This window comes from Berghia stephanieae, chromosome 7 (genome assembly GCF_034508935.2).
Source record: "Berghia stephanieae isolate SIO BIC M18660-M18661 chromosome 7, UCSD_Bste_1.3, whole genome shotgun sequence".
Classification (NCBI taxonomy): Eukaryota; Metazoa; Mollusca; class Gastropoda; order Nudibranchia; family Aeolidiidae; genus Berghia; species Berghia stephanieae.
In genome coordinates, this window is record NC_088366.1 from 53159693 (window position 1) to 53172199 (window position 12507).

The 12507-nt window shown below is 37.8% G+C and overlaps 1 protein-coding gene across 4 annotated transcripts in view; it reads right to left on the reverse strand.

Moving 5' to 3' along the window:
- Positions 1 to 12507, reverse strand: part of LOC144977485 (protein unc-93 homolog A-like) — a 33466-nt gene that overhangs the window by 10927 nt on the left and 10032 nt on the right. For 3 of the 4 annotated variants that reach the window (XM_078922758.1, XM_078922756.1, XM_078922757.1), the window contains exons 4-6: positions 7835 to 7993; positions 5982 to 6152; positions 4850 to 4998 (exon numbers count right to left, since the gene is read on the reverse strand). In XM_078922758.1, the coding sequence (XP_078778884.1) occupies positions 4850 to 4998; positions 5982 to 6152; positions 7835 to 7993 (479 nt within the window). The remainder of the gene's footprint in view (positions 1 to 4849; positions 4999 to 5981; positions 6153 to 7834; positions 7994 to 12507) is intronic. The other variant, XM_078922761.1, reaches the window with a different exon arrangement.

Genomic DNA, 12507 nt, shown 5'->3' on the forward strand with positions numbered 1-12507 from the left:
CCTTTGTTAAATGTTTGCTTACGAGCACAGATTTACTGGCATATCTTTATATTATAAAACTATTTTTTACAGATTGATATACGAGTAACTTGCTAACTTCTTTTAAATTTAGGGTATTTCTGTCATCCGTTTGACTTAAATGGTTATTTAGAATATCTGCAAGGGCATAATGATCGGTCATTAATTTGACCTTGACCTTGGCAATCGCCATCTGGTTACATTGTTGCCAGATTCATTTGCGCGCACCTACATACTTTATTAGCGGACCGATTTTATCGTTGATGGCTCAAAAGGATCGTTTCTATCTGTTACGTAAGTTTTTACAATACAGTACTATGATAATTAAAATCGACGAGTGAGTTCTAGTTCGTATTATTAGCCTTTATTTCTTCGAAAATATTGCGGGTTCCCCATTAGTTAAGAAAATAATGGTCAATATGCATCGTGTATTGTAGATTTGTTGGATATAATTATCTGAAATGTTTGAGTCACCTTTTATAAATTGGCTGTAAAAAATGTGTATTTCAGACTTGGGGGATGTGTCCTGATTGATGTGTACTCATTTGCAGGTGTGATAGCCCAAATTGTCATGGTCACGTTGAAATGGTTATATTCTCAAACTAACGCTAAATATTGTCTATTACAATCGTGTTAAAGCAAGCCCATAATTACGTTCGATTGTCAGACCTGTTAATGTGTGCACCTAGGTCCTGATCATAGGAATATGTTAACATATTTGATCAGTGCAATGTATTGATACGCCTTAATAAACTAGTTGCATGAATGCAATATCTATGTATTCAGAGCCTGACATTTCCCTTACAATTACGTTTAAAATAAATTGAGCTTTATATAGCGCAATATCCACTAAATGTGCTCAAAGCGCTTTACAAGGGGTCCCTGGTCAACAGCAACATTTAACATGTAGGACGGGACATGCCGCCTGTTAGGCGGTATTACAATTTTTCGGACAAAGACAACGCTGTTGACGGCCAGCTACTCATTTTACACCTGAGTACGGTGAGAGAATGTGAGTAAAGAGTCTTTTCCAAGGACTCAACTATGCGCCGAGCGAGGCTCGAACCCAGGACCTTCCGATCCGAAAGCGAGTGTCATAACACTAGACCACATAGCCGCACGTTAAAAGAACGTTAAAATACAGGGCGGCGATATTTTACACGCTTTTTTGTTTCCCCAAAGAGCGTGCTAGAATTCAGTGAGTATTGTACTCTAGGAAACGAATGATCTTATTATCCCATTGGTAATACCTCTATGAAATGCAACTCACTGTTCACTTTCTTTGTGCCTTGTATTGTAACGTTTCGTAATCATTTGCGCACTATCAGCAGCGGCGTGACGTCATCGCCGTACAAGATGGTACCAAGTTCAGAGATTTAAAAATCTTACACTAGCTACAGAACGAAAGAAGATGACGTCATTTCTCTCTTTGCTTTATTTTCAGACCGTCAGTCGAGTGATAATTCTCACTAAAATAAATAATCAAAATACGTTTAAGGTCACGCATAGTTTTGTATGTTGGCATGTTTCATCTGGTGGGCATCTGTTGTGAGTATTTACCTAAACAAATAGCATAAATAAGAAGATGTGCTTGTTAAAAAAGGAACTTTTTTTTTGCTCTCTTTCTCTCTCCCTTCTCGCTCTCTCTCTCTCTCTCTCTCTCTCTCTCTCTCTCTCTCTCTCTCTCTCTCTCTCTCTCTCTCTCTCTCTCTCTCTCTCTCTCTCTCTACTCTCCCTCAAAGGCATAAACACACTAACAATAAAATAATCAGTTGCTATTGACCCAGAGGAATGGAAAATTATCTTATAAAACAATTATCTTATAAGCGTTTAATATTTGAATTACATGCTGCTTCTTTTTCTTTCTGTCGTTATACCTTGACAATTATGAATTGATGTTATAATTAATTATAAATAGGACCGCTGGAGTTACCCTACAGACCTAAATAGCATAATTGGATTCAATAGTCTGATGTCACGTCGCCCAGCAACGGCGGCCATCTCGGTTCTAAACAAAGAAAATCGGTACTTTTAATTCTTCATGCTGGCTAGAACGTTTCATATGTCTTGTGATCAGAATGTGTAAAAGTCAAAACATGATCAGATTTATAATGTATTTTTCCTCTGGATCCACTTTTATGCTCGTGAGAGAAATATTTCATAAGGGCGTCCGCCATTGTTCCGATAGTTTAGAGCCAGTTGCTAAGTTACCATGCGTCATTACGAGGAAGTGACGTTACGACTGTTGAAGCGTAACAGCGAACGGTGGCCAAAAGAAACAGTGCTGTGAATAGATGGAGCGAGACACACTGCAGTGTTGCCAGGTGCCTTTGCAAAAATCCCGCCAACTTTATGCCAGAAATACACCAAAATCCGCAAACTTTATCTACTTCACCTGCGACATATGCCCAAAATCCGCCAAAAACAAATCCGCCAAAAAATCCGCCATTTGATTTAAATTATTTAAAATCAACAATAATTGGCGCTGATATGACCTTAATGTGTTGCAAGCGCCGTAAAATCATTAAAAACAAAACAAACAATCAACAATAATGTATTGTCTCAGAATAAAAACTATGTTTCTAAACGCTACTCAACTATTTAAAACTGTTTCCTTTTCAAAGGCATGAAGATTCGGAGTTTCGATTTTGTTTGAGCGGGAGTAAGACTGTCGGAGGTTGTTTTCACCTTAGGTTTATCTGATTAGGTTGTGTAATATAGATCTAGGCCAACAGTACATTGACAATAGGTGCTCCTAAAAGTCACTTTAGGGGGGGGGGGAAGAAGAAATAATTAGACTTGATTGCTATAATTTTACTTTTTTAAAGGGTATACAAATCATCAAAAATCTACCAGGCCATTTTTACCCGCCACGCGATGATAAAAATCCGCCAATTTGGCAATACTCATACACTGGGCCAAGGCCAGCTTTTTGAGAAGGCATAGTTAAACCCTTTTTTCTGGTCAATCACCTGTTGTAGGACAGTTGATTATTGTATGAATTGGCTCCAAACCAAATTGAGAGGCGACAGTCACATCCCAAATCATCAAGGACCGTTTTCATGAATGCGGACAAAAATCGGATTTCATGCGAGTTGACTAAGCAAGTCCGAGACTAAAATCACGGCACCTTCGGACTAAGTTTGGCCAAGTTTTAGTCATTTGCTGAGGCAGGACTTCACAAGCTTAGACTGAGACTAGTAACTAGGATATGCATTAGCGTCAATAAGATAGCAGCTATTTTTAGATTGAGTGCGTTTCGATTCGGAAAAAAATACGTCGGTTACGAATGACAGAGGCAAAAAGTGTCCTGTTGCCATTGACGCTGGCTTTTAAAAAAAAACTATAAAATAAGTGCGGATTGTCGAAAGTACACATTTTTGTGAGTTAAAACTAAAAAAAAAACTGAATCTATCGGCTCGGTGGGTTGAGAGTGAACAAAAGACTCCAAAATCAAAGGATTTGCGTCAAAGAACAAACAAATTATGATTAGACAGTATAGTGGAGACAAAAGTTATTCTGTTGACATTGCAATAGACTGAAGTAATGTGATTAATCAGAATACACTTTCTCTTTTGTGTAATTATTTGTTGTTGTTTTGTTTTTTTTGGTTCAATTTATTTGAGTTTCAATCTCGGTGTTCGTCTTCTCAATGAAACTGCCATTGTTCTAGATATAGAATTGACAGTCGACGATGGACATCATTGCAGTCTATAACAGTCGAGTGTCAATATAACGTGTGTTGCTAATTTCTTCTTTGAAAATCTTTTGCATTGTAAGTATGAAAGTTGGTGTATCTTAACCTGTCTTCGTGTAGTAGAGAGATGATGTTACCCGCACAAAATAGTCGAATTAGTCACCGTCCTTGCAATGCGCACTTCTAGGTAAGGGACAAGAAAGCGTTCATGAAATCCGATTTTAGACACTTACTTCGCTTGGGCTTAAGACTAGCTAGTCATTTACTGACTAATAAATTACTAAATCATTGGGCCCGTTTTCATGAACGCGGACTAGCGCTTAGTCTCTGACTATCTCTGACTTAGGTCAATGACTTGAAAAAATTGAATTTCATGGCAGCTGACTAAGCAAGTCTGGGACTAAAATCACGGAACCTTCGGACTAAGTTTGGCCAAGTTTTAGTCATTTACTGAGGCAGGCCTCACAAGCTCAGACTGAGACTAGTATCTAGGATAAATCATAGCGTCAACAAGATAGCAGCTATTTAGTAAACTACTACATGAAAACGGGCCCAGATCACGTCACAACTACACACGCGCCAGATATGCAATCAGGGCAGTACACGGCTCGGTAGTCGGTCGTCTGTTGTATGCGTTTTATTTAAAAGGGAGTATGTGTCGGACTTTGACAAAAACCAGTATCTTAATTATTCTTTTTTTTTTTTTTTTTTTTTTTTTTTTTTTTTTTTTGTAATATGCTGCTTTTATTTCTAAACATGAAGTAGAGACGCGCACGCACCAAATCAACCAATAGATCCCGGCCCCTGACTGTCAGGCAATAAGTTCACAATTCTTACGGTATCACGTATCAGTACCTGGCCATTAACAGTGTTGTCTCTGTCGGAAAAAAAATAGTATTATCGCCTAACAGGCGTCATGTCCGGTCCTTCATATTAAATATTGCTGTTGGTCAGCGACCCCTTAAAGGCGCTTTGACCACGTTTAGTGGATATTGACCTATATAAAAGCTCAATTTTTTATTTTTTATTATAACACGGCTCCTTTAAATGACACAGCGGTGTTTGACAAAATTTCTATTTTACTCTGTTGTTTGAAATATTTAGTTTTAAAATCGCTGCTTATTTACAACTTACTTTCTCGTTGTCCTGCTTGAAATTCGAGGAAACGTTGCCTTCACAGAACTGTGCTCCACAGTTGTTAGGATTTTCTAGAGACAACTCATCATCAAGGGTTGGTGTAGGTTTGAAGACCAGCGATATAACTAGATTTCCCCATATCTGACCTGGAATATGTATAATGGAGAATATGTATAATGGAATATGTAAAGGTAAAGATCATCAGTCATTTAGTTTTGGGTAAATGGCCACTAACCTTCATATTCGATATAAATAGAATTCAACAGTCGTGACGTCACTTCCCTCGTAATGACGCATGTAACTGATTATAATGGCGGACGCCATTATATACATCATCGCCCTTGTGAAATGCCTCTCCTACGAGCATAAAAGTGTATCCAGAGGAGAAAACATTATAAATCTGAACACGTTTTGACCTTTATATATTCTGATAACATGACATGTGAAAAAGTGATAGCCAGCATGAAGAATAAAAAGTACTCATTTTCTTTGTTGAGAACCAAGCTGTTGGTTGCTGGGCGGACATGACATCAGAATATTGAATCCTATTGTTTGAAGTCAATAACACAAACACAATTACTTCATATCGGTCTTTATATAAATCGGTCTTTAATGCATTTTAAGCTTGACTCGCTGCACGAACTTGCAAGTGCGGGTTGGGAACAAAATTCGAATTCCAAAACGCAAGAGTGTGAGAAATCTTTTATTCTACCCCTCAATCGATTCCGATTATGTGATCTTTGAATAAAAGACATGTTCTCTAAATTATACTTCTTTTCAAAGAATTTAATTTGAGTGAAATTCAACGTTTGATAATCGTCACAAATTATCATTGTAAACTTGATATCATTAAGCGTTACCATTAACTCACTCTATCCTAGAGACTTTTGCTACTTTTCAAAATGTATCAAAAATGAGCATGTACATAGAAAGTTTTATTCAACTACCATTAACATGCAAAAACTACAAACAATACCTTTCATACTACGCCTATAAGTTGTCTCAGAAAAATGTAATAAATAGGCATGGGGTAAAAGTAACCCCGCGTAAACTACGGATATAGTCAGTGTTAGGGTTGAGTGAGTTAATGGGGAGGATAGAATAATGAGGACTATTCAACGCTACTTACATGACTGGTTGAAAAGCCAGAGTAAACAAACGAATCTATTGATGACGACAGCTTTTTCTTGATTTGTCCATTTGGCATACCACACCCCACTCTGGGTAAGATAGGTAAACATCGACGTCCACAATGGTGCATCTGCCAAGCCGTTTAAAATAGCGGTAGGGAACATGGTGGCTGCATTTGAAGATCAGAAGGTCAAAGGTTATAAAGAAGATGGAGTTTTTTAATTCATCACAAAATTAAAACCCCAATGGCTTAATTTGGGGCTAGTGGTCGAGTGATTAAGGCGTTATACTATGACCCGGAAGGTCTCGGGTTCGAGCCCCGCTTCAGGCACTTTCGCTTTTTTCCTTGGGCAAGATTTTATTAACCCCCAATGTTCTCATTTTGGAGAACATAGGTGATTCCCGTTGAATCAGACATCTTGTTTGATGGATTATTTAATATTCCTTCTTGGAAAGTCTAGGCGACTGCATCGAATTGAGACCATATTATATTTTCTGCATCTATGGCAAAAAACCCTTTGATGAAATCTTACGTAGCGTTGGAGGTATTCAAACGTGAAATGTGTCCATTAAAAAAACACTGTACTACTACTATTATTACTACTACTACTACTACTACTACTACTACTACTACTACTACTACTACTACTACTACTACTACTGCTGCTGCTGCTGCTGCTCCTGCTGCTGTTGCTGCTGCTGCTGCTACTTCTACTACTATTAACTACTACTACTGGTATTACAACTACTACTAACTACTACTACTACTATTACTACTGTTACTACTACTACTACTTCTACTACTACTACTACTATTACTACTACTATTACTACTACTACTACTACTACTACTACTACTACTACTACTACTACTACTACTACTACTACTACTACTATTACTACTATTACTACTACTACTTCTACCTCTTCTTACTCTTCTTCCTTGTTAGTCTGTAACTTTGACATTTTGAAGATTCCACAGTTTGTCAAATGGTTCTAAAACTGAGGATATGAGACTATTCCACTGCTTCAAAGTTGACGATATGAAATGGACAAGTAAGCGTCTACTCTTGAGTGCTGAACCTTAAACTTTGATGGCTTCCTCTCACTCGCCTTCAGATCGGAAGGTCCTGGGTTCGGGTGCTGCTCTGAGCGGAGCATAGATGAGTCCTTTGGAAAAGACTCTTTGCTCACATCCTCTCACCAAGAGGTGTCCATGTGTAAAATGAGTACCTAGTAGTTAACAGCGTTGTATCTATCTGAAAAAAATCGTAATATTGCCTTACATGCTTCATGTCTCGTCCTACATGTTAAGTGTTGCTGTTGGCTAGGGACCCCTTGTAAAGCGCTTTGAGCATGTTCAGTGGATATTGCGCGATATAAAGTTCAAGTTTTTATAATACCACCAAGAGGTAATTTCATCCCTTCATACTCAATTATCCAACGCGCGGCCAGGGCATGCACTTGATTTTAATACAAAAAATGCTGAATAATAAATGCTTTTTAAAATGCAGTTGATATAGAATGAAATGTCTTGAATTACAGATACGATGATGGAGATTTGTTTTTCTCGCTTTTAATTAATGCTTATGATCAACATATCTGTTATGAAAAATTATTTCTGCGCCAACTTGATTCTTTGTTTGTATATATGATTTTGTGTTCTTATAATATCTACGAATCATTTTCATAATCTTTTCTTTTGTTTGTATTAACTATTAGATATTTCTATTTACAATTTTTAAAAAACACACACACGGTATTTAAAGGTCTTTTGGCGTAAATAATGATTAGCATTATGATACCGTTTTCAGGTGAAAGGTCACACATGATTTTACTTCAAATACTTGCCTTGAACAGCGTAGAAATTTGCTATTATGTACAGAATGTAACCAATCATGGACAACGCCAAAGACATCTTACAACCTAATCTGGCAATCAGGAATTTGGGCAAGAAGCTGGACAACATGACGCTAACAAACACTATTGACAGGCTAATGGACCCGATGCCTTAGGATGAGAAAAAAAAGTGGATTATCAAAATTATAAACAAACGTGAGCTTGAACAAATAAAAAATAAATGTGAACGGGGTTGTACTACAGAATATACCGTGTTCAAGTCCAGTTTGGTCGGTTCTATAAGCGACAGTGATGATTCTAGTGATCTAGAAAGTTAAATTGTTTAATCAGTTGATTTCTCGTCTGTGTCAGTAAAAGTTGCAGAAGTAATAATTGCTTAGCTACAGGGGAAAATACAATAGATCGGCGTCATTTCGATGCTGTCTCAATTCAAGGCCAAACTGAGTTTGGGTACGGTATAGAACTAACTTCTTCATATAACAGCTTCAAACAAAATGTCAATAGTACAAGAACATAGAGAAATATTTAGATTTTCCAATTTAAGAACAAAGAACATTTCTATTGGGCGAACTATTGAATGCACCAAAAGTCGAAAATCGATTCGCGTTGGATAGACTGTAGAAGACAGCAATTTAGGCAAGAAGTCAACAACTTGACGATAGCAAAATCAATATACAGGTTAGTGGACCCGATGCCTTAGGGTGAAATAAATCATTTATATCTGAAATATTTTTCGTGCGTGTTTACAACATGTAACTTTTATACCCACCTGTTTGGCAGTCTGCTCTGTGTGCGCGTGCGCGCGTGTGTGTGCCACTGTCAAAAGGTGCCAATTTTTTTGTCTCATGATAAAATTGACATAATATAATACTTCACGAATCAAAGACCCTTTAGATAACATTAAGGTCTAGCACATCACATAAACGTCGACAATACCTACGGGTTGGTGGTGTCACTTGTGACCGGTGACACCAAAATGAGACCCAAAATAAAACTCAATAACCAAATGTATAACTGAATTCATCATTAAATCCTTTTCATTCCTTGTGGAACACGGGGCTTCAACAATACATCTTCACCGTATTCAGTTCTTTGGTTCTTCTTTATCTCTCCCCCAGGACATCCCAGCCAACTTCACCTCTTCCTTACAAGACAATCTCCGTATTTTCTTTAGCCTCCCAACCTTCCATTTTTCCCCTGAGGGTTCCAGTCCACAGCTTGTCACGTAATGTCTGTTGTTGATTTTCTGAAAGTGTGACCAACCAACTTCCATTTTCTTGTTGAGATTTGTTTGCTAGTTTCCTCTTGTCCAGCTTTTATCCACAAGTCTTTATCACTGATTTTCCCATATCATCGGATACCGATTATATTTCAACGGCATTTGTTTGTCACGGTTGAAGTTTTTTTACCAAGATCATTGGTCACTCTTCGTGTTTCTGAGCCATACAGAAGGACTGCTTTTACGTTAGTGTAGTATATTCTGAATTTACTTTTCAGTGATAGATTTGTTGATTTCCATATTAGTCTGAGGATGATAAAAGCGTGTCGTAACCAAATGTCTACACTGTGACGAGCGATTTTCTTTCACTGCGTGATTTCTTTATCATTCGTCAGCGTCTCGTTTCAAAACCACTTCAAACCTAGTGGACGAGACATATAATTGATTAACTCCTCCAGTAAGATAACCAAACATGGACAGTCTTTCTCCAATAAAGCTCCAAATCTTTCTAACGGAAATTTTGGTCGTTAGGTGGTAAACATTTCCATTGTATAACGGAACACTCACTTTCAGCTTAAGGCTTATTTACCTGTTCAAATTGTCTGCCCATTGTATTCATGCCTCCTGCTAATTACCCTTTCCAAACAAGTCGCCATCGTGCATAGGCCCTGAGGTCCTTGTCTCGTTCAAGAGTAGCTAATTGCAATTACTGTCCTAGTCTCTCCAGTAATTCTCCGTTATTCTTTCTTACCAAAGCATCTGGATATCATTGGCTATTTAAAACAGGAAATTCTTCTGGTTGGCTATTTTCACTTCACAAAACCAAATTCATATCTGAATCTAATCACACACACGCTAAGAAGCCCAAGAGAAAAGAGCTATCTCTCCAATTTCAAACTTGTAAAAGTTTGTCTATCTCGGCTGGAGGTAAAATGAATTATTGGTTAACATTCAAAGTGGAACGAGATATTACTGTGAATTCAATTTAATCTGTTATTAAAATTATAGTTGTGTATATATTTTAATTGTGCTATTCCATGGATGTTCGTAAGTTGGAATACCTGTACAAAACCATATCTATATGTATCTTATTTTATAGTTAACAGTTGTTTATGATCTATGTTATTATTTCATTTATATTCAATATGTATATTGCTTGAATGTCTTTACCCTACCGCCAATCGCCGGCCACACATCATAACCTCAATTATAATTAATAAAAATAAATAAAGAAATACCAGGGACACAACCCTGTTAAATTCTCATCATGTAAGATAGCTCGACTGTCAGTTGATGTTTAAACCATATACTAACTACCATTATCATGGAGTTACTGCATCTCCTTGCCTTTGTCGGCAAATAAAGGCTATTATGATGTGTCGCTCAAGGACGATTCGGTGGCGAAAGACAAACTCGATTGGCTCTAAGACCTTGTTGTTTTAACTCTTAAATGAAGGTCCTGATCCTGGAGGTCCTGATCCTGGAGGTCCTGGCCATTGTCCTGATCCTGGTCCTTTTCCGTGTCGTTGGAGCACCCAGTTGTGCCGAATCCCTGCATCCCAGTCCTTGAACAGCGGTAAACCCCTGATGTCAGCCTAACTACAACACACTGTTGTGATGTCCAGAAAACTCTGCAAAGCAGGCGCCAACCCTGGAGCTAGCTGATACATTTGCCTCAGTCAAGCAAGCCGACGGGATAAAGATAAGCCAAACGGGCTTATACCATTTTCAAATGTATTTTCCACGGACACAAGTGATTAAAAACTACTAACTTAATCAATCAATCATAAATGAATCGATTAATAAAACAATAGATAAATAAATAATAAATTAGATCCACTCAATTATCTTTTCCTGAAACAATCTAATTAAACTTTATGTATAGAATTGTTATTATTGCATTGGGCGTTACTATTGTCTTGACTCACTTGTTATTAATACAATTAAGTTATAAGGGACCCTAAGGCAATTCTTAATCACCCCTAGATTAAACCTGAGCCGTTTGTGATATAGGTTGAGTGGCGCAGCTGGTAACGAGAGCCATAGCGCGCATACTAGTTCGAATCCAGACCATTGAGCTATCGGTTGGATTCGATCCCACAAAATTAACACCAACCCGTCACAAAATGGTAGGCTCGTCCGGGATTATGAATCTTTAATATAATATAATATGTGAGGCATTAATCTAGATATAATATTTAAACACCCATTCTTTACTTCTGCTACTATCTCAATTTAACAATAGCATTCTATTACATTGGGGGCTCGTAAATATATCTACCTTAAATCAAACCAATCAATAAGTCATTTGATTAATTAATTACAAATATCATAGGGAAGAAATCTTATTTATTTTTGAAAAGTCACTGTGGTTACATTTGAAATTGGAACATGCCCATTTTTCTATATTTTCACTAATCGATAATTAGTTTACTAACACTGATTTATGATTATGATTATGACAACCATGTTATTTTAACTATGCATATTTAGGCAACGTAATTTTATAGCAGTTTACAAAACATAAATTGTTATTTCATTGCCACTTTTGTTATGCCACTGTTGCCATAAATTTTGGACCTTCAGCCGAGGATACCCCCCCCCCCCCTTCCGAGAATACCCCCCCCCCCCCCTTCCGAGAGAATTACCCCCCCCCCCCCCCCCCCCCCTTCAAAAATTAAGTTAAACATATCTTAATTAAAAATTACAGTCACTCTAACTTCAAGTTAGGCCATCTTGCAAGTTGTTGTTTACACGTGTAACGGTAAATAGTATTATCTCTCTATTGACACGAGCACGCCAATTTAAGCCCCAGGCAATAACTACTCTTTCTAAGTACTGTGTCACTGTGTGTGTCATATATTGAAATTTGGCTTAGCGAAACCTAGCACTTTTCAACAGTGTGTTGTCACTTACTTCACTATCATTCATTATCTGTGCTGCAGAATTCTTCATTCATATTTAACCCTTACTAGCAAAGTTCCATTTGTTTGCTTTCTGCCCTACTCTTTCTGGTCCAATTGCATCTATCGCATCATTCTCATTCACCTTCTGCAGTTGTTCAATCTGTAATTAATCAGCCATGGCTACTGGTGTTACAATTAGACGCGAGTTTATCCAGTTAGGAAAAGAATTGGGCCTTTCTGGTGAACAGTTATCTGCCTATGTCAATGAAAACGCAGAAAGGGAGATTATTAGACTCGAGGAGGAAGAGAAGCGTGCGAGACTAGAGGAGGAGGAAAAAAGGAAACATGAACAGGCTTTGAGAGACAAAGATCTGGAACTGGAGAGAGAGCGTGCTCAGGCGGAGAGAGAGCGTGCTCAGGAAGAAATGCAGCGCACACGCCAAAAGGAAATAGAAGTTTCTTTAACAAGGGAAGTTGCAGAAAACCGGCTCTCTACCCATAGCCCCATTCCATCCAGTCAGGGCAATGGAAGCATTGAT